This window comes from Oncorhynchus nerka, linkage group LG7, assembly GCF_034236695.1.
Source record: "Oncorhynchus nerka isolate Pitt River linkage group LG7, Oner_Uvic_2.0, whole genome shotgun sequence".
Taxonomy (NCBI): Eukaryota; Metazoa; Chordata; class Actinopteri; order Salmoniformes; family Salmonidae; genus Oncorhynchus; species Oncorhynchus nerka.
In genome coordinates this window covers 20,057,523-20,079,408 of record NC_088402.1, presented here as the reverse complement: position 1 = coordinate 20,079,408, position 21,886 = coordinate 20,057,523, and the positions used below count along the sequence as shown (strand labels likewise).

General features: G+C 42.6%; 1 protein-coding gene across 1 annotated transcript in view; it reads right to left on the bottom strand.

The window, feature by feature from the left end:
• The window catches only part of LOC115120861 (electrogenic aspartate/glutamate antiporter SLC25A13, mitochondrial-like), a 132,879-nt gene that overhangs the window by 94,207 nt on the left and 16,786 nt on the right, over positions 1-21,886 (bottom strand). Inside the window, exon 6 of the mRNA XM_065020302.1 lies at positions 8,026-8,172. Within this exon, the coding sequence (XP_064876374.1) occupies positions 8,026-8,172 (147 nt within the window). The remainder of the gene's footprint in view (positions 1-8,025; positions 8,173-21,886) is intronic.

Genomic DNA, 21,886 nt, shown 5'->3' with positions numbered 1-21,886 from the left:
AGAAAACGTTTGACCTCTGTCATTGCCAACAAAGGGTATATAACAAAGTATTGAGATAAACTTTTGTTATTGACCAAATACTTATTTTCCACCATAATTTGCAAATAAATTCATAAAAAATCCTACAATGTGATTTTCTGGATTGTTTTCTCATTTTGCCTGTCATAGTTGAAGTGTACATATGATGAAAATTACAGGCCTCTCTCATCTTTTTAAGTGGGAGAACTTACACAATTGGTGACTGACTAAATACTTTTTTGCCCCACAGTACATATGAGATGAGTAATGTAGGGTATGTAAACAAAGTGGCATAGTTTAAAGTGGCTAGTGATACATGTATTACATAAAGATGCAGTAGATGATATAGAGTACAGTATATACATATGAGATGAGTAATGTAGGGTATGTAAACATTATATTAAGTAGCATTGTTTAAAGTGGCTAGTGATATATTTTCCATCAATTTCCATCAATTCCCATTATTAAAGTGGCTGGAGTTGAGTCAGTGTGTTGGCAGCAGCCACTCAATGTTAGTGGTGGCTGTTTAACAGTCTGATGGCCTTGAGATAGAAGCTGTTTTTCAGTCTCTCGGTCCCTGCTTTGATGCACTTGTACTGACCTCGCCTTTTCGATGATAGCGGGGTGAACAGGCAGTGGCTCGGGTGGTTGTTGTCCTTGATGATCTTTATGGCCTTCCTGTAACATCGGGTGGTGTAGGTGTCCTGGAGGGCAGGTAGTTTGCCCCCGGTGATGCGTTGTGCAGACCTCACTACCCTCTGGAGAGCCTTACGGTTGAGGGCGGAGCAGTTGCCGTACTAGGCGGTGATACAGCCCGCCAGGATGCTCTCGATTGTGCATCTGTAGAAGTTTGTGAGTGCTTTTGGTGACAAGCCGAATTTCTTCAGCCTCCTGAGGTTGAAGAGGCGCTGCTGCGCCTTCTTCACGACGCTGTCAGTGTGAGTGGACCAATTCAGTTTGTCTGTGATGTGTATGCCGAGGAACTTAAAACTTGCTACCCTCTCCACTACTGTTCCATCGATGTGGATAGGGGGGTGTTCCCTCTGCTGTTTCCTGAAGTCCACAATCATCTCCTTAGTTTTGTTGACGTTGAGTGTGAGGTTATTTTCCTGACACCACACTCCGAGGGCCCTCACCTCCTCCCTGTAGGCCGTCTCGTCGTTGTTGGTAATCAAGCCTACCACTGTTGTGTCGTCCGCAAACTTGATGATTGAGTTGGAGCGTGCGTGGCCACGCAGTCGTGGGTGAACAGGGAGTACAGGAGAGGGCTCAGAACGCACCCTTGTGGGGCCCCGTGTTGAGGATCAGCGGGGAGGAGATGTTGTTGCCTACCCTCACCACCTGGGGGCGGCCCGTCAGGAAGTCCAGTACCCAGTTGCACAGGGCGGGGTCGAGACCCAGGGTCTCGAGCTTGATGACGAGCTTGGAGGGTACTATGGTGTTGAATGCCGAGCTGTAGTCGATGAACAGCATTCTCACATAGGTATTCCTCTTGTCCAGGTGGGTTAGGGCAGTGTGCAGTGTGGTTGAGATTGCATTGTCTGTGGACCTATTTGGGCGGTAAGCAAATTGGAGTGGGTCTAGGGTGTCAGGTAGGGTGGAGGTGATATGGTCCTTGACTAGTCTCTCAAAGCACTTCATGATGACGGAAGTGAGTGCTACGGGGCGGTAGTCGTTTAGCTCAGTTACCTTAGCTTTCTTGGGAACAGGAACAATGGTGGCCCTCTTGAAGCATGTGGGAACAGCAGACTGGTATAGGGATTGATTGAATATGTCCGTAAACACACCGGCCAGCTGGTCTGCGCATGCTCTGAGGGCGTGGCTGGGGATGCCGTCTGGGCCTGCAGCCTTGCGAGGGTTAACACGTTTAAATGTCTTACTCACCTCGGCTGCAGTGAAGGAGAGACCGCATGTTTTCGTTGCAGGCCGTGTCAGTGGCACTGTATTGTCCTCAAAGTGGGCAAAAAAGTTATTTAGTCTGCCTGGGAGCAAGACATCCTGGTCCGTGACTGGGCTGGGTTTCTTCTTGTAGTCCGTGATTGACTGTAGACCCTGCCACATGCCTCTTGTGTCTGAGCCGTTGAATTGAGATTCTACTTTGTCTCTGTACTGACGCTTAGCTTGTTTAATAGCCTTGCGGAGGGAATAGCTGCACTGTTTGTATTCGGTCATGTTGCCAGACACCTTGTTGTGTGTGTATACATTTTGTAGTGTGTGTAGAGTGCGCGAAGAGTGTGTAGTGTCTGTAGAGTGTGTAGTGTGTGTATAGTGTGTAGTGTGTGTAGAGTGTGTAGAGTGTGTAGAGTGTGTGTAGAGTGTGTAGTGTGTATGTAGAATGTGTAGTGTGTGTAGAGTGTGTAGTGTGTGTAGAGTGTGTAGAGTGTGTAGTGTGTGTAGAGTGTGTAGAGTGTGTGTAGTGAGTGTAGAGTGTGTGTAGAGTTTATAGAGTATGTAGTGTGTGTAGTGTGTAGTGTGTGTAGAGTGTGTAGAGTATGTGTAGAGTGTAGAGTGTGTAGTGTGTGTAGAGTGTAGAGTGTGTAGTGTGTGTGTAGAGTTTGTAGTGTGTGTGTAGTTTGTGTGTAGAGTGTGTAGTGTGTGTGTAGAGTGTAGAGTGTGTATAGTGGGTGTAGTGTGTGTAGAGTGTGTGTAGTGTATGTAGAGTGTGTAGTGTGTGTAGAGTGTGTAGTGTGTAGTGTGTGTATAGAGTGTGTAGTGTGTAGTGTGTGTATCGTGCATAGTGGGTGTAGAGTGTGTAGTGTGTATATTGTGTGTAAAGTGTGTAGTGTGTGTGTAGAGTGTGTAGTGTGTGTAGAGTGTGTAGTGTGTATGTAGAATATGTAGTGTGTGTAGAGTGTGTAGTGTGTGTAGTGTGTGTAGAGTGTGTAGAGTATGTAGTGTGTGTAGAGTTTGTAGAGTATGTAGAGTGTGTAGAGTGTGTGTAGAGTGTGTAGAGTATGTGTAGAGTGTGTGTAGAGTGTGTAGAGTGTGTGTAGAGTGTAGAGTGTGTAGTGTGTGTAGTGGGTGTAGAGTGTGTAGTGTGTGTGTATTTTGTGTGTAGAGTGTAGAGTGTAGAGTGTGTGTAGAGTGTAGAGTGTGTGTAGTGTGTAGAGTGGGTGTAGAGTGTGTGTAAGTGTATGTAGAGTGTGCAGTGTGTGTAGTGTGTAGTGTGTAGTGTGTGTATAGAGTGTGTAGTGTGTGTATAGAGTGTGTAGAGTGTGTAGAGTGTAGTGTGTAGAGTGTGTAGTATGCGTAGAGTGTAGAATGTGTAGTGTGTGTAGAGTGTAGTGTGTGTAGTGTGTGTAGTGTGTGTAGAGTGTGTAGTGTGTGTAGAGTGTGTAGTGTATGTACAGTGTGTAGTGTGTGTAGTGTGTGTAGAGTGTAGAGTGTGTAGAGTGTGTAGAGTGTATGTAGAGTGTGTAGTGTGTGTAGAGTGTGTGTAGAGTGTGTAGTGTATGTAGAGTGTGTAGTGTGTAGTGTGTGTAGTGTGTAGAGTATGTCGTGTGTGTAGTGTGTGTAGAGTGTGTGTAGAGTGTGTGTAGAGTCTATAGATTGTGTAGTGTGTGTAGAGTGTGTGTGGTGGGTATAGTGTGCATGTAGAGTGTGTGTAGTGTGTATAGTGTGTGTAGAGTGTGTGTAGAGTATATAGAGTATGTAGTGTGTGTAGTCTATAGATTGTGTGTAGAGTGTGTAGTGTGTGTGTAGAGTGTGTAGTGTGTGTGTGTAGTGTGCGTAGTGTATGTACAGTGTGTAGTGTGTGTAGAGTGTGTGTAGAGTGTAGAGTGTGTAGAGTGTGTAGTGTGTGTAGAGTGTAGAGTGTGTAGATTGTGTAGTGTGTAGAGTATGTTGTGTGTGTAGTGTGTGTAGAGTGTGTGTAGAGTCTATAGATTGTGTAGTGTGTGTAGAGTGTGTGTGGTGGGTATAATGTGCATGTAGAGTGTGTGTAGTGTGTATAGTGTGTGTGTAGAATGTGTGTAGAGTATATAGAGTATGTAGTGTGTGTAGAGTCTATAGATTGTGTGTAGAGTGTGTGTAGTGGGTGTAGTGTGTAGAGTATGTGTAGTGTGTGTGTAGAGTGTAGAGTGTGTAGTGTGTGTTTAGAGTGTGTAGTGTGTGTAGAGTGTGTAGTGTGCGTGTAGAGTGTGTAGTGTGTGTGTGTAGAATGTGTAGAGTGTGTGTAGAGTGTGTGTAGTGTGTAGAGTTTATAGAGTATGTAGTGTGTGTAGAGTTGATAGAGTATGTAGTGTGTGTAGTGTGTAGAGTGTGTGTAGAGTTGATAGAGTATGTAGTGTGTGTAGTGTGCATGTAGAGTTGATAGAGTATGTAGTGTGTGTAGTGTGTAGAGTGTGTGTAGAGTTTATAGAGTATGTAGTGTGTGTAGTTTATAGAGTGTGTAGAGTTTAGAGTATGTAGTGTGTGTAGTATGTAGAGTGTGTGTAGAGTTTATAGAGTATGTACTGTGTGTAGTGTGTAGAGTTTTTGTAGAGTGTGTGTAGTGTGTGTATAGAGTGTGTAGTGTGTGTATAGAGTGTGTAGAGTGTGTAGAGTGTAGTGTGTAGAGTGTGTAGTATGCGTAGAGTGTAGAATGTGTAGTGTGTGTAGAGTGTAGTGTGTGTAGTGTGTGTAGTGTGTGTAGAGTGTGTAGTGTGTGTAGAGTGTGTAGTGTATGTACAGTGTGTAGTGTGTGTAGTGTGTGTAGTGTGTGTAGAGTGTGTGTAGAGTGTGTAGAGTGTATGTAGAGTGTGTAGTGTGTGTAGAGTGTGTGTAGAGTGTGTAGTGTATGTAGAGTGTGTAGTGTGTAGTGTGTGTAGTGTGTAGAGTATGTCGTGTGTGTAGTGTGTGTAGAGTGTGTGTAGAGTCTATAGATTGTGTAGTGTGTGTAGAGTGTGTGTGGTGGGTATAGTGTGCATGTAGAGTGTGTGTAGTGTGTATAGTGTGTGTAGTGTGAGTGTGTGTAGAGTATATAGAGTATGTGTGTAGTGTGTGTAGTCTATAGATGTGTGTGTAGTGTGTGTTTAGTGTGTAGTGTGTGTAGAGTGTGTAGTGTGTGTGTGTGTAGTAGAGTGTGTAGTGTGTGTGTGTAGTGTGCGTAGTGTATGTACAGTGTGTAGTGTGTGTAGAGTCTATAGTGTGTGTAGAGTGTAGAGTGTGTAGAGTGTGTAGTGTGTGTAGAGTGTAGAGTGTGTAGATGTGTGTAGTGTGTAGAGTATGTTGTGTGTGTAGTGTGTAGTAGTGTGTAGTGTGTGTAGAGTGTGTGTAGAGTCTATAGATGTGTAGTGTGTGTGTAGAGTGTGTAGTGTGTGTGTGTATAATGTGCTATGTAGAGTGTGTGTGGTGGGTATAATGTGCATGTAGAGTGTGTAGTGTGTATAGTGTGTGTGTAGAATGTGTGTAGAGTATATAGAGTATGTAGTGTGTGTAGAGTCTATAGATTGTGTGTAGAGTGTGTGTAGTGGGTGTAGTGTGTAGAGTGTGTGTGTGTGTGTGTGTAGAGTGTAGTGTGTGTTTAGTGTGTGTTTAGAGTGTGTAGTGTGTGTAGAGTGTGTGTAGTGTGTGTAGAGTGTAGAGTGTGTAGTGTGTGTTTAGAGTGTGTAGTGTGTGTAGATGTGTAGAGTGTGTAGTGTGTGTGTGTAGAATGTGTAGAGTGTGTGTAGTGTGTAGAGTTTATAGAGTATGTAGTGTGTGTAGAGTTGATAGAGTATGTAGTGTGTGTAGTGTGTAGAGTGTGTGTAGAGTTGATAGAGTATGTAGTGTGTGTAGTGTGCATGTAGAGTTGATAGAGTATGTAGTGTGTGTAGTGTGTAGAGTGTGTGTAGAGTTTATAGAGTATGTAGTGTGTGTAGTTTATAGAGTGTGTAGAGTTTAGAGTATGTAGTGTGTGTAGTATGTAGAGTGTGTGTAGAGTTTATAGAGTATGTACTGTGTGTAGTGTGTAGAGTTTTTGTAGAGTGTGTGTAGAGTTGATAGAGTATGTAGTGTGTGTAGTGTGTAGAGTGTGTGTAGAGTTTATAGAGTATGTACTGTGTGTAGTGTGTAGAGTTTGTGTAGAGTTTATAGAGTATGTAGTGTGTGTAGTGTGGAGTGTGTGTGGTGTGTAGATTGTGTGTAGAGTGTATAGAGTGTGTAGGTTTGGTTCCACATACAGCCTTGTGTTTAATGAGTCTGTAATGGAAGTGAGTGTATGTTTACTAACATGGACCCAGAGATGGCTGGATTATGAGGTAAACATTGTGGGAAAAATGACAGAGTTCACCAGGTGTTCATAAAACAGGCTAGACATGGAGGGAGACACACACAACCAGTGACATGTGAGACATACAGTACCAGTCAGAAGTTTGGACACACCTAGTCATTCAAGGGTTTTCTTTATTTTACTATTTTCTACATTGTATAATAATAGTGAAAACATCAAAACTATGAAATAACACATGGAATCATGTAGTAACCAAAAAAGTGTTAAACAAATCCAAATATATTTCATGTTTTAGATTCTTCAAAATAGCCACCCTTTGCCTTGATGACAGCTTTGCACACTCTTGGCATTCTCTCAAACAGCTTCATGAGGTAGTCATGAATGCATTTCAATTAACAGGAGTGCCTTGTTAAAAGTTCCTTTGTGGAATTTCTTTCCTTCTTAATACATATTATGGCAAGAACAGCTCAAATGAGCAAAGAGAAAGACAGTCCATCATTACTTTAAGACATGAAGATCAGTCAATACGGAACATGTCAAGAACTTCGAAAGTTTCAAGTGTAGTCGCAAAAACCATCAAGCGCTATGATGAAACTGGCTTTAATGAGGACCGCCACAGGAAATGAAGACCCAGAGTTACCTTTGCTGCAGAGGATAAGTTCATTAGAGTTACCAGCCTCAGATTGCATCCCAAATAAATGCTTCACAGAGTTCAAGTAACAGACATCTACACTACATTAACTGTTCAGAGGAGACTGTGTGAATACAGCCTTCATGGTCGAATTGCTGGACACCAATAAGAAGAAGAGACTTGGTTGGGTCAAGAAACAAGAACAATGGACATTAGACCTCATGAGTCCAAATTAGAGATGTTTGGTTCCATACGCCGTGTCTTTGTGACACGCAGAGTAGGTGAACGGATGATCTCAGCATGTGTGGTTCCTACCGTGAAACACGGAGGAGGAGGTGTGATGCTGTGGGGGTGCTTTGCTGGTTACACTGTCTGTGATTTATTTAGAATTCAAGGCACACTTAACCAGCATGGCTACCACACCATTCTGCAGTGATACACCATCCTATCTGGTTTGCGCTTAGTGGGTCTAACATTTGTTTTTCAATAGGACAATGACCCAACACACCTCCAGACTGTGTAAGGGCTATTTGACCAAGAAGGAGAGTGATGGAGTGCTGCATCAGATGACCTGGCCTCCACAATCAACCAACCTCAACCCAATTTGGGATGAGTTGGACCGCAGAGTGAAGGAAAATCAGCCAAAAAGTGCTCAGCAAATGTGGGAAGTCTTTACAAGACTGTTGGAAAAGCACTCCTCGTGAAGCTTGTTGAGAGAATGCCAAGAGTGTGCAAAGCTGTCATCAAGGCAAAGGGTGGCTACTTTGAAGAATCTAAAATATATTTGGATTTGTTTAACACTATTTTGGTTACTACATGATTCCATATGTTTTATTTCATAGTTTTGATGTCTTCATTATTATTCTACAATGTAGAAAATAGTACAAATAAATACAACTTTTGACTGGTACTGTACATACTTAATTACTCACACAAACATACCATTCATACATGTAATACCACAATTGTGATAAAATTATTTCCTCACATAGAGAAAAAATGAGGACACTAAAACAGATATGTGTGAGTGTGTGTGTGTTTGTATGGGTGTGAGAGAGAGATATTTAACTGCCTGGTTTGCTGTCAGAGAGGTTTGAGGTTCCATACGCTGTGTCTTTGTGTCACGTTAGGAGAAGGATAGAGGGAGAGAGGGAGGAGAAGCAGAGAACCAGGAAGCCAGACCCACCGCCACCAGGCTCTCCTCCACAAAGGGTGTGAGCATGTGGGGCCGGATGGTGACCATGATGTCCCTGAAGTCCAGGGCGGAGATGGAGCCGCTGTGGGCCTTGTCCCTCTGAACAAAGGCCTGCCGCGCATGCTCCAGCTGCATCTCCTGGGGAGGAGACAGAGGAACACACACACACAGATTAACAACACACAGAGACAGATGCATACACACACATAGCACACATACATAGACAGATACACACACAAATAGAGACAGATACACACACATGCGGGCACAAACACTATGTACAGGCCCTAACCCACAATAGTAGAGGTCACACAAAAGGATTTGACTTATCCGTCCTCATGACTCATAGATAGCCTTTAAATCACACAGATACCCTTTAAATCACACAGATACTCTTTAAATCACACAGATACCCTTTAAATCATTCAAATGTGCAATTAATAGATTGTTTTAACGTGAAATGAATATGGTTGATTTTTAAGGTTAGGGAGAAGTGCAGTGAATAGTGCCACCTTTTAGGATGTCAATATAAATGAATGTATTTATGGTTGTTTGTAATTTTGTCTTGCCTTTTAGTCATTATATGTGTTATTGTTTTTACCATCGAGAACCACTGTGGAAACAAGCATTTTAATTAATACTTTCAAGTGATATCCTCTGGATCCACATTGAACATTTTATTGTATATGTCTGTTACCCAAAATAAAGTCAATTCAATTTAAAATACCATTTAAATCACACAGATACCATTTAAATCACACAGATACCTTTTAAATAAATAAAAAATAGACCCTTTCTATCACACAGTGACAGTCATAGATACCCTTGGCATCACATAGAGACAGCCATAAGCTAAGTTTCCATCCAATTGGTGACAGATTTTCATGTGAATAGTCTAAAATCCGCATTAAAAAAATACACACATTTTCCAACCAGAGATGTGTTTCCATCAAATTGACTTGTTTCAGATAAAAGGCTGTGTGTGACATAAAAATGCCCTTTGCGGATAAATTCCCATGTACCGAATAAAAAATACAAGTTCAATCGGATTCCATTGCTTTTTCAACTCTACTGATGGTTTTCACAAGAAATCTGCGTTATATAGAGAATGAGCCCATTCTGGTATTGGCACGTGTACTCTAGCCAACAGCTCTATCTGTGTGCTTGGCTAGAGCGCACATGTAGCCTACATGAGATTATTATTATGGACAAAAGAGCGAGATTATTTATAATTGTCAAACGACAGCAAAGCATCAATCACCATGTCACAAGAATAAGACCCTTGATATGTATTGAAAGGAGCATCAAGCTCATCACCTTGCACATTCACCACCCTGTGAAGTTCATAACTTATTTCATCTGTAGCCTAATAAACTGTATGCTTTCCTGACGAGTCGTAGTGGGAGGACCACACAACATGTCATCGCATGACTCCAAGTTAACTTTGATATCATTGTTATTATATCAATATTTGAGCATAAAAGCATTTCCACCGACATTCCTCGCATAATTAATTTTACAGACACAAGAAGATCCAACCTTGTATAACAGTTTTGTTGGTATTTGGAAACTTTACCGAAAAATGTTCTGTTTCCATGAGGCCTGTCATTACATTTTTTATCCAACGTTATTTACTCGCATTAAACAGGTTAGATGGAAAACTGGTGAATGACAGATACCCTTTAAATCACATAGATACCCTTTAAATCACATAGGGACCCTTTAAATCACATAGATACCCTTTAAATCACATAGATACCCTTTAAATCACATAGATACCCATTAAATCACACAGATACCCTTTAAATCACACAGATACCCTTTAAATCACATAGATACCCTTTAAATCACATAGATACCCTTTAAATCACATAGATACCCTTTAAATCACATAGATACCCATTAAATCACACAGATACCCTTTAAATCACACAGATACCCTTTAAATCACATAGATACCCTTTAAATCACATAGAGACCCTTTAAATCACACATATACCCTTTAAATCACATAGAGACCCTTTAAATCACACAGATACCCTTTAAATCACATAGATACCCTTTAAATCACACAGATACCCTTTAAATCACACATATACCCTTTAAATCACATAGAGACCCTTTAAATCACATAGATACCCTTTAAATCACACAGATACCCTTTAAATCACATAGGGACCCTTTAAATCACATAGATACCCATTAAATCACACAGATACCCTTTAAATCACAGAGACCATTTAAATCACACAGATACCCTTTAAATCACATAGAGACCCTTTAAATCACATAGATACCCATTAAATCACACACATACCCTTTAAATCACATAGAGACCCATTAAATCACACAGATACCCTTTAAATCACACAGATACCCTTTAAATCACATAGAGACCCTTTAAATCACATAGATACCCATTAAATCACACAGATACCCTTTAAATCACATAGAGACCCTTTAAATCACACAGATACCCTTTAAATCACACAGATACACTTTAAATCACACAGATACCCTTTAAATCACATAGATACCCATTAAATCACAAAGATACCCTTTAAATCACAAAGAGACAGGCATAGATCCCCTTTAAATCACACAGAGACAGGCATAGATACCCTTTAAATCACACAGAGACAGGCATAGATACCCTTTAAATCACACAGACAGGCATAGATACCCTTTAAATCACACAGAGACAGGCATAGATACCCTTTATATCACACAGAGACAGGCAGAGATACCCTTTAAATCACACTGAGACAGACAGAGATACCCTTTAAATCACATAGATACCCATTAAATCACACAGATACCCTTTAAATCACACAGAGACAGGCATAGATACCCTTTAAATCACACAGAGACAGGCATAGATACCCTTTATATCACACAGCGACAGTCATGTTATAGGGCCCAATGTGTGAAATATCTGTGCTCACACCATTCTCAGAAATGGCAGCACACATTCTAATATTGCACCCGCGTTGGCCTGGTGTGCCAATTGTGGCCCGATGTCCAATGAGATTGCGGCCACGTCTCCTGCCTTTGGCCAGATTGAGCCCAGCCTCATCCACAAAAACAAGAATGTGGGTCATTTCATGTCCTTCCAGCTCCATTATTTTCTATATAGTAACACAGAAACAGAAGATAAAGTTTATTTTACATAGCCTATTCTAGAATCTGACAGTTTAGTAAAGTATAAATGTTTTCTGTTCTTATGGGTATCTACAACTTCAGGAAGTATATACTGTATACTGTATCACTGAAGGACAGTAAAACTCCATGTACAATACACCATGTGCACACCAATGGTTTACCTGGACATACTGCTACCGCAGCTCCTACCTGGACATACTGGTAGCACAGCTCCTACCTGGACATACTGGTAGCACAGCTCCTACCTGGACATACTGGTACCACAGCTCCTACCTAGACATACTGGTAGAACAGCTCCTACCTAGACATACTGGTACCACAGCTCCTACCTGGACATACTGGTACCACAGCTCCTACCTAGACATACTGGTAGAACAGCTCCTACCTAGACATACTGCTACCGCAGCTCCTACCTGGACATACTGGTAGCACAGCTCCTACCTGGACATACTGGTACCACAGCTCCTACCTAGACATACTGGTAGAACAGCTCCTACCTAGACATACTGGTAGAACAGCTCCTACCTGGACATACTGGTACCACAGCTCCTACCTGGACATACTGGTAGCACAGCTCCTACCTGGACATACTGGTACCACAGCTCCTACCTGGACATACTGGTACCACAGCTCCTACCTGGACATACTGGTACCACAGCTCCTACCTGGACATACTGGTACCACAGCTCCTACCTGGACATACTGGTACCACAGCTCATACCTAGACATACTGGTACCACAGCTCCTACCTGGACATACTGGTACCACAGCTCCTACCTAGACATACTGGTACCACAGCTCCTACCTGGACATACTGCTACCGCAGCTCCTACCTGGACATACTGGTACCACAGCTCCTACCTGGACATACTGGTACTCCTACCTGGACATACTGCTCCTACCTGGACATACTGGTACCGCAGCTCCTACCTGGACATACTGGTACCGCAGCTCCTACCTGGACATACTGGTACCGCAGCTCCTACCTGGACATACTGCTACCGCAGCTCCTACCTGGACATACTGCTACCGCAGCTCCTACCTGGACATACTGGTACCGCAGCTCCTACCTGGACATACTGCTACCGCAGCTCCTACCTGGACATACTGCTACCGCAGCTCCTACCTGGACATACTGCTACCGCAGCTCCTACCTGGACATACTGCTACCGCAGCTCATACCTGGACATACTGGTACTGCAGCTCCTACCTGGACATACTGCTACCGCAGCTCCTACCTGGACATACTGGTACCACAGCTTCTACCTGGACATACTGGTAGAACAGCTCCTACCTGGACATACTGCTACCGCAGCTCCTACCTGGACATACTGGTACCACAGCTTCTACCTGGACATACTAGTACTGCAGCTTCTTCATTCTGTCACTATTCCTCTCAAATGGCACCTTGTACAGTTGTTTCATAGTCATTTGATTTTTTTTCAAAACTCTGTCTATAGTGGAAATGCTGACTGACAGAACTGATGTTTGCGAAGATATTGTTGTCATTTATGATTGCACTTTGGATCTCTATTAGCCTGATGGAATTGTTGACTATGACCATGTGGCAAATGTCTTGTTCTTGCTGATGGCTGAATACTGCTGCTCTGCCATCAACATGAGGTCGTTGTGCAGTCCTATATATGACATGTAGAGCTGCTCTGCCACCAGCATGAGGTCGTTGTGCAGTCCTATATATGACATGTAGAGCTGCTCTGCCACCAGCATGAGGTCGTTGTGCAGTCCTATATATGACATGTAGAGCTGCTCTGCCACCAGCATGAGGTCGTTGTGCAGTCCTATATGACATGTAGAGCTGCTCTGCCACCAGCATGAGGTCGTTGTGCAGTCCTATATATGACATGTAGAGCTGCTCTGTCATCAACATGAGGTCGTTGTGCAGTCCTATATATGACATGTAGAGCTGCTCTGCCATCAGCATGAGGTCGTTGTGCAGTCCTATATATGACATGTAGAGCTGCTCTGCCATCAACATGAGGTCGTTGTGCAGTCCTATATATGACATGTAGAGCTGCTCTGTCATCAACATGAGGTCGTTGTGCAGTCCTATATATGACATGTAGAGCTGCTCTGTCATCAACATGAGGTCGTTGTGCAGTCCTATATATGACATGTAGAGCTGCTCTGTCATCAACATGAGGTCGTTGTGCAGTCCTATATATGACATGTAGAGCTGCTCTGTCATCAACATGAGGTCGTTGTGCAGTCCTATATATGACATGTAGAGCTGCTCTGCCATCAACATGAGGTCGTTGTGCAGTCCTATATATGACATGTAGAGCTGCTCTGTCATCAACATGAGGTCGTTGTGCAGTCCTATATATGACATGTAGAGCTGCTCTGCCATCAGCATGAGGTCGTTGTGCAGTCCTATATATGACATGTAGAGTTGCTCTGTCATCAACATGAGGTCATTGTGCAGTCCTATATATGACATGTAGAATTCACAAAGAGATCATGTTACAGATAGTGTATTGTATTCAAATTGTGCTGTGTTACTGTATTACTGTATATTCCGCATACATATCTTACAGTACATTGTGATTTTCAGACTTGCATTTACCTTTACAATAGTTGCTGTATTGTTTTGAATGAGATGCTGTAACAAAAGTAAAGAACAAGTACATATTTACCTGTTTTCCCTACGGAATGTTTGCACAATTGATGACACTGTGGACCTGTTGACATTAGGCTGTACTCTCCGACCAGCCTCTTCCATTGTCAGATCAAGGTTTATAACACTGTGGACCTGTTGACATTAGGCTGTACTCTCCAACCAGCCTCTTCCATTGTCAGATCATGGTTTATAACACTGTGGACCTGTTGACATTAGGTTGTACTCTCCGACCAGCCTCTTCCATTGTCAGATCATGGTTTATAACACTGTGGACCTGTTGACATTAGGCTGTACTCTCCGACCAGCCTCTTCCATTGTCAGATCATGGTTGATAACACTGTGGACCTGTTGACATTAGGCTGTACTCTCCGACCAGCCTCTTCCATTGTCAGATCATGGTTTATAACACTGTGGACCTGTTGACATTAGGCTGTACTCTCCAACCAGCCTCTTCCATTGTCAGATCATGGTTTATAACACTGTGGACCTGTTGACATTAGGCTGTACTCTCTGACCAGCCTCTTCCATTGTCAGATCATGGTTTATAACACTATGGACCTGTTAGGCTGTACTCTCCAACCAGCCTCTTCCATTGTCAGATCATGGTTTATAACACTGTGGACCTGTTGACATTAGGCTGTACTCTCTGACCAGCCTCTTCCATTGTCAGATCATGGTTTATAACACTGTGGACCTGTTGACATTAGGCTGTACTCTCCGACCAGCCTCTTCCATTGTCAGATCATGGTTTATAACACTATGGACCTGTTGACATTAGGCTGTACTCTCCGACCAGCCTCTTCCATTGTCAGACCATGGTTTATAACACTGTGGACCTGTTGACATTAGGCTGTACTCTCTGACCAGCCTCTTCCATTGTCAGACCATGGTTTATAACACTGTGGACCTGTTGACATTAGGCTGTACTCTCTGACCAGCCTCTTCCATTGTCAGACCATGGTTTATAACACTGTGGACCTGTTGACATTAGGCTGTACTCTCCAACCAGCCTCTTCCATTGTCAGACCATGGTTTATAACACTGTGGACCTGTTGACATTAGGCTGTACTCTCTGACCAGCCTCTTCCATTGTCAGACCATGGTTTATAACACTGTGGACCTGTTGACATTAGGCTGTACTCTCTGACCAGCCTCTTCCATTGTCAGACCATGGTTTATAACACTGTGGACCTGTTGACATTAGGCTGTACTCTCTGACCAGCCTCTTCCATTGTCAGACCATGGTTTATAACACTGTGGACCTGTTGACATTAGGCTGTACTCTCTGACCAGCCTCTTCCATTGAGTCCCATACCATTTAAATCACACAGAGACAGGCAGAGATAGCCTTTAAATCACACAGAGACAGGCATAGGTACCATTTAAATCACACAGAGACAGGCAGAGATAGCCTTTAAATCACACAGAGACAGGCATAGGTACCATTTAAATCACACAGAGACAGGCAGAGATAGCCTTTAAATCACACAGAGACAGGCATAGGTACCATTTAAATCACACAGAGACAGGCATAGGTACCATTTAAATCACACAGAGACAGGCATAGGTACCATTTAAATCACACAGAGACAGGCATAGGTACCATTTAAATCACACAGAGACAGGCAGAGATAGCCTTTAAATCACACAGAGACAGGCATAGGTACCATTTAAATCACACAGAGACAGGCATAGATACAATTTAAATCACACAGAGACAGGCATAGGTACCATTTAAATCACACAGAGACAGGCAGAGATAGCCTTTAAATCACACAGAGACAGGCAGAGATAGCCTTTAAATCACAGAGACAGGCAGAGATAGCCTTTAAATCACACTGAGACAGGCAGAGATACCCTTTAAATCACACAGAGACAGGCAGAGATAGCCTTTAAATCACACAGAGACAGGCATAGGTACCATTTAAATCACACAGAGACAGGCAGAGATAGCCTTTAAATCACACAGAGACAGGCAGAGATAGCCTTTAAATCACACAGAGACAGGCAGAGATAGCCTTTAAATCACACAGACAGGCAGAGATACCCTTTAAATCACACAGAGACAGGCAGAGATAACCTATAAATCACACAGAGAGACACAAATAGCCTTTAAATCACAAAGAGACACACATACACTACATGACCAAAAGTATGCCCGCCGAACATCTCATTCCAAAGTCATGGGCATTAATATGGAGTTGGCCCCCACTTTGCTGTTATACCAACCTCCACTCTTCTGAAGACTTTCCACTAGATGTTGGAACATTGCTGCGGGGACTTCCACTCAGGCACAAGAACATTTGTGAGGTCAGGCACTGATGTTGGGCGATTAGGCCTGGCTCGCAATCAGCGTTCCAATTCGTTCGATGGGGTTGAAGTCAGGGCTCTGTGCAGGCCAATCAAGTTCTTCCACACTGATCTCGACAAACAACTTCTTTATGGAACTTGCTTTATGCACGGGGGCATTGTCATGCTGAAACAGGAAAGGGCCTTCCCCAAACTGTTGCCACAAAGTTGGAAGCACAGAATTGTCTACAATGTCATTGTATGCTACAGCGTTAAGATTAGAGGTCGACTGATTAATCGGAATGGCCGATTAATTAGGGCCGATTTCAAGTTTTCATAACAATCGGAAATCTGTATTTTTGGGCACCGATTTCCCGATTAAAAAAATAATCATAATAATATTTTTATTTTATTTATATACCTTTATTTAACTAGGCAAGTCAGTTAAGAACACATTCTTATTTTCAATTATGGCCTAGTAACGGTGGGTTAACTGCCTCGTTCAGGGGCAGAAAGACAGATTTTCACCTTGTCAGCTCTTGCAACCTTACAGTTAACTAATCCAACGCAATAACAACCTGCCTCTCTCTCGTTGCACTCCACAAGGAGACTGCCTGTTACGCCAATGCAGTAAGCCAAGGTAAGTTACTAGCTAGCATTAAACTTATCTTACAAAAAACAATCAATCATAATCACTAGTTAACAACACATGGTTGATGATATTACTAGATATTATCTAGCGTGTCCTGCGTTGCATATAATCTGACTGAGTATACAAGTATCTAAGTATCTGACTGAGCGGTGGTAGGCAGAAGCAGGCGCGTAAACATTCATTCAAACAGCACTTTCGTGCGTTTTGCCAGCAGCTCTTCCTTGTGCGTCAAGCATTGCGCTGTTTATGACTTCAAGCCTATCAACTGCCGAGATGAGGCTGGAGTAGCCGAAGTGAAATGGCTAGCTAGTTAGCGCGCACTAATAGAGTTTCAAACGTCACTCGCTCTGAGCCTTCTAGTAGTTGTTCCCCTTGCTCTGCATGGGTAACGCTGCTGCTTCAATGGTGGCTGTTGTCGTTGTGTTGCTGGTTCGAGCCCAGGGAGGAGCGAGGAGAGGAACGGAAGCTATACTGTTACACTGGCAATACTAAAGTGCCTATAAGAACATCTAATAGTCAAAGGTTAATGAAATACAAATGGTATAGAGGGAAATATTCCTATAATTCCTATAATAACTACAACCTAAAACTTCTTACCTGGGAATATTGAAGACTCATGTTAAAAGGAACCACCAGCTTTCATTATGTTCTGAGCAAGGAACTGAAACGTTAGCTTTCTTACATAGCACATATTGCACTTTTACTTTCTTCTCCAACATTTTGTTTTTGCATTTTTTAAACCAAATTGAACATGTTTCATTATTTACTTGAGGCTAAATTGATTTTATTGATGTATTTTATTAAGTTAAAATAAGTGTTAATTCAGTATTGTTGTAATTGTCATTATTACAAATAAATAAATAAAAATGGGCCGATTAATCGGTATCGGCTTTTTTGGTCCTCCAATAATCGGTATCAGCGTTGAAAAATCATAATTGGTCGACCTCTAGTTAAGATTTCCCTTCAATGGAACGAAGGGGCCTAACCCGAACCATGAAAAACAGCCACAGAACATTATTCCTCTTCCACCAAACTTTACAGTTGGCACTATGCACTGGGACAGGAAGCTTTCTCCTGGCATCCACCAAACCCATATTTGTCTGTCAGCCTGCCAGATGGTGAAGCGTGATTCATCACTCCAGAGAACACGTTTCCACTGCTCCAGAGTCCAATGCCGGCGAGCTTTACACCACGCCAGCCAAAGCTTGGCATTGTGCATGGTGATATTAGGCTTGTGTGCGGCTGCTCGGCCATGAAAATCAATTTTATGAAGCTCCTGACGAACATCCATTGTGCTGACGTTGCTTCCAGAGGTAGTTTAAAACTTGGTAGGGAGTGCTGCAACCAAGGACAGACGGCTTCAGCAGTCAGGGGCCCTGTTCTGTGAGCTTGTGTGGTCTACCACTTCGAGACTGAGCCTTTCTTGCTCCGAGACTTTTCCACTTTACCATAACAGCACTTACAGTTGACCGGGGCAGCTCTAGCAGGGCAAACTGGCTTGTTGGAAAGGTGCCATCTTATGACAGTGCCATGTTGAAAGTAGAGGTCGACCGATTAAACGGAATGGCCGATTAATTAGGGCCGATTTCAAGTTTTCTTAACAGTCGGAAATTGGTATTTTTGGGCACCGATTCTCCTCTCTCCCCTGTCCTGTCCTCTCTCCTTTCCTTTCCTCTCCTCTCCTCTCCTCTCCTCTCTCCTTTCCTTTCCTTTCCTTTCCTCTCTTCTCTCCTCTCCTCTCTCCCTTCCGTTCCTCCTCTCTCCTTTCCTCTCTCCCCTCTCCTCTCTCCTTTCCTCTCTTCTCTCCTCTCCTCTCCTCTCTCCTTTCCTTTCCTCTCCTCTCTCCTCTCCTCTCCTCTCTCCTTTCCTCTCCTCACTCTGCTGCTGTGGGGTGACTCTTGTGTTTCTCTCACCAGCCCAAATCCCCCATTAAGGCACTCCAGGGGATACACACACACAAACTGACTGGCTAATCACCTAAGTGGTCACTATTTCACAACACACACACATACACACACGGCACGGCAGCTTCCTCCTCTGTGGTCCACAGAGACAACAGACAGGCTCATGGGAAGACTCCTGTGGGGCTTTGAAATTAAAAGCCATTATCACTACCTGTGACCACACGTCTGGTGAGACACACTGTAAACAAACCTCAAACACAATACCGCTTCGTCATGGCTCATACTACAAATACCAAAATTCAAACAACTGTAAAACTACAATACACATATGCTACTTACTGACTTTATTTGAGTCAATTAGAGATATTATTGAATAATACATTCATATTGATTTTGGGACTTCCTCTCTACCATTCTTTATCATAAGAATAGCCTGCAACACAATATTCAAAAAGTACTGCACATCAAAATCTGTTAGCATGTATTCCTGCGTCTAAGTGTTTGTGACTGACATTTAGAGGCTGATAACATAACAGGCCTCTGGCTACACTCACCAACCCCAGAGAACACTCTCAGGAGATTGACACCTACAAAAAGCTTAATAGAAAGGGGGAGAATTGCTATTGACATTTCTCCCAAAAGAGGTGTGATCCGCAAAACAGGTTTCTGTGAGAGCAGGGTGTCAATAACACTTTCTGCATATGAGCTCGTCAGCTACCTACCACCATTTAACGATCAATTAGGAAAATCATCATTAGGGGTGGTTATACTAAATGTACTGAGGAGGTCCAAAATGGAAGCCATCCAAAGGAACATATTGCAAATAAACATAAATAACTTGTGAAAGAGACATTTTCATAATCAGAATTTTTGTTCAGTTTTTTTTTTTTTTTACATTCTGATGAATAGGTTCAAATTGGGAGGTGGGGGGGGACTACCACAGAGAAAAACATCAAATGAAAAGAGAGCTGGAGCAGTATAGTCAAAAGAAGAGAAGGGTGGGAAAAATATCCCTGCGCTACAGAGACTGGAGCAAGACAACACTAAGCAGAGTTAGGAGCTGCCTGCCACAACCACATGGAAGAACAGAACAATTGCGGCCCAGAATGTAGCAGTTACGGGTTTAGCCACTTTTAGCCTGTTAAAACGTAACTTATTACAACTGAGTGTTTTAGAGACATGGTTTTCATTTCAGGAGGAGAGATGAACGACCAATACCCAGACTACCACGGCATTTACATTCACTTCAATTGTCTCTGGATTGGATGGAATAAAAAACATTTGACGAGCCACCTCTGTTTTGGGTTTCAATACGAGAGGCGTTGGCGTCTTTCCCGCTGTTTAAGGTCTTTAAACAATGGAATACCTGCAGGAGAAATACTGTACAGATTCCCTCAAACTGTTCCCTCTGGTTCCGATCAACACAAACCTGGTTAAAGTCCTTACTGACCCTTAAAGCTACAGACTGGGATTCAGGTTTTTTGCAGCTACGTATGTGAATATCAAGCGTTGAAATTACCATTGAAAACACAACCCAAATCGTGGACTGTAGCTTTAAAAAGCTCAGACATAACATAACAAAGCCACTTTAATGCCCTCCATCCATGTTCAGTGTGCCAGCCAGCACATCTGACATAGCTATTGGCTACCATGTGCCACCTCTACGCATGGCATACATCACCAAACCACGCTATGTACACAACAATGTGAAGTCACTCAGCCCTTGGTTGGCATCCACGACACAAGAGGGTAAAAAGAATGTCTGCATCCCAAATCACACTCTATGCCCTAAATAGACGCACATCAAGTAATTCTGGAGAATCTCTGGCTTCCACAGTGACAGTAATTGGCGAGAGAGCCCTTATGAGAAATTTGCAGCGCGAACATTTTCCGGGATAATCCCATCTTGTTTGCATCTGGCCCGTCATCATTATGGATGAATACAACACACATGTAAACACAAAGTATAAGGATGAGAAACCCCATAGAGAAAACCACTGAAAACTAACCTCATTATTTACAGTGCGTGTTGTATGAGAAGCATATTACATTTTCCGGTGATTAACTGTGAGATACATTACTTCAATCTGTATTATCTTTACCATTCACAACACAAATAGGAACATAATTTATAGTCTTTTCAAATAGCAGTGTTGTCAAATAATTGAGGAATATGAATAATAGTTTGTTAAAGTCTTAAAGATCTTCACTCAGGTCTCAGTAGGTTCATAACAGCACTGTTCTCCTCTACTACCGAGAACACACTTCAATCACAAGCCCTGAATTAAATAAATTGACTAAATGAAGTGAGTGAAATAGGAAATGTGTATTTCATAGTTGAGCTATGAGCATTACTGCTGTACTCCTGGTATGAAGTATTGGAAACCAGTGGAGTGGAACTGGGCAAGCCATGAATGCAAAATACATTCTACTCTAACTGGCTGCACCTCACACAGACACAGACACACGCACATTAACACACACACACAGACACAGATACACACACATTAACACACACACACACACACACAGACACACGCACATTAACACACGCGCACACACACACACACACACACACACACACAATATCAGTGTGTTCTTCACAGTGTGTAACCCATCTGGTCCAAGTTAAGTGTAACATAGAAAGCTCATTCAGATATAGTGAGTGTAGATGAAAACTTGGCACGGCCGACCCCCCACTCTCCCTCTCCTCCACTCGCCCTCTCCCCTGATTTCACGTCTAGACATCATATTGGAAAATGGCTCGCACACCACAAATACAGAAGGAATGCGGCAGCAGCACAGATTATACTACGGAGGCGAAAATGTACCCTGTTTTGGATAGAAGGGTATACAGTGGGGAGAACAAGTATTTGATACACTGTCGATTTTGCAGGTTTTCCTACTTACAAACCATATAGAGGTCTGTAATTTTTATCATAGGTACACTTCAACTGTGAGAGACGGAATCTAAAACAAAAATCCAGAAATTCACATTGTATGATTTTTAAGTAATTAATTGACATTTTATTGCATGACATAAGTATTTGATACATCAGAAAAGCAGAACTTAATATTTGGTACAGAAACCTTTGTTTGCAATTACAGACATCATACGTTTCCTGTAGTTCTTGACCAGGTTTGCACACACTGCCGCAGGGATTTTGGCCCACTCCTCCATACAGATCTTCTCCAGATCCTTCAGGT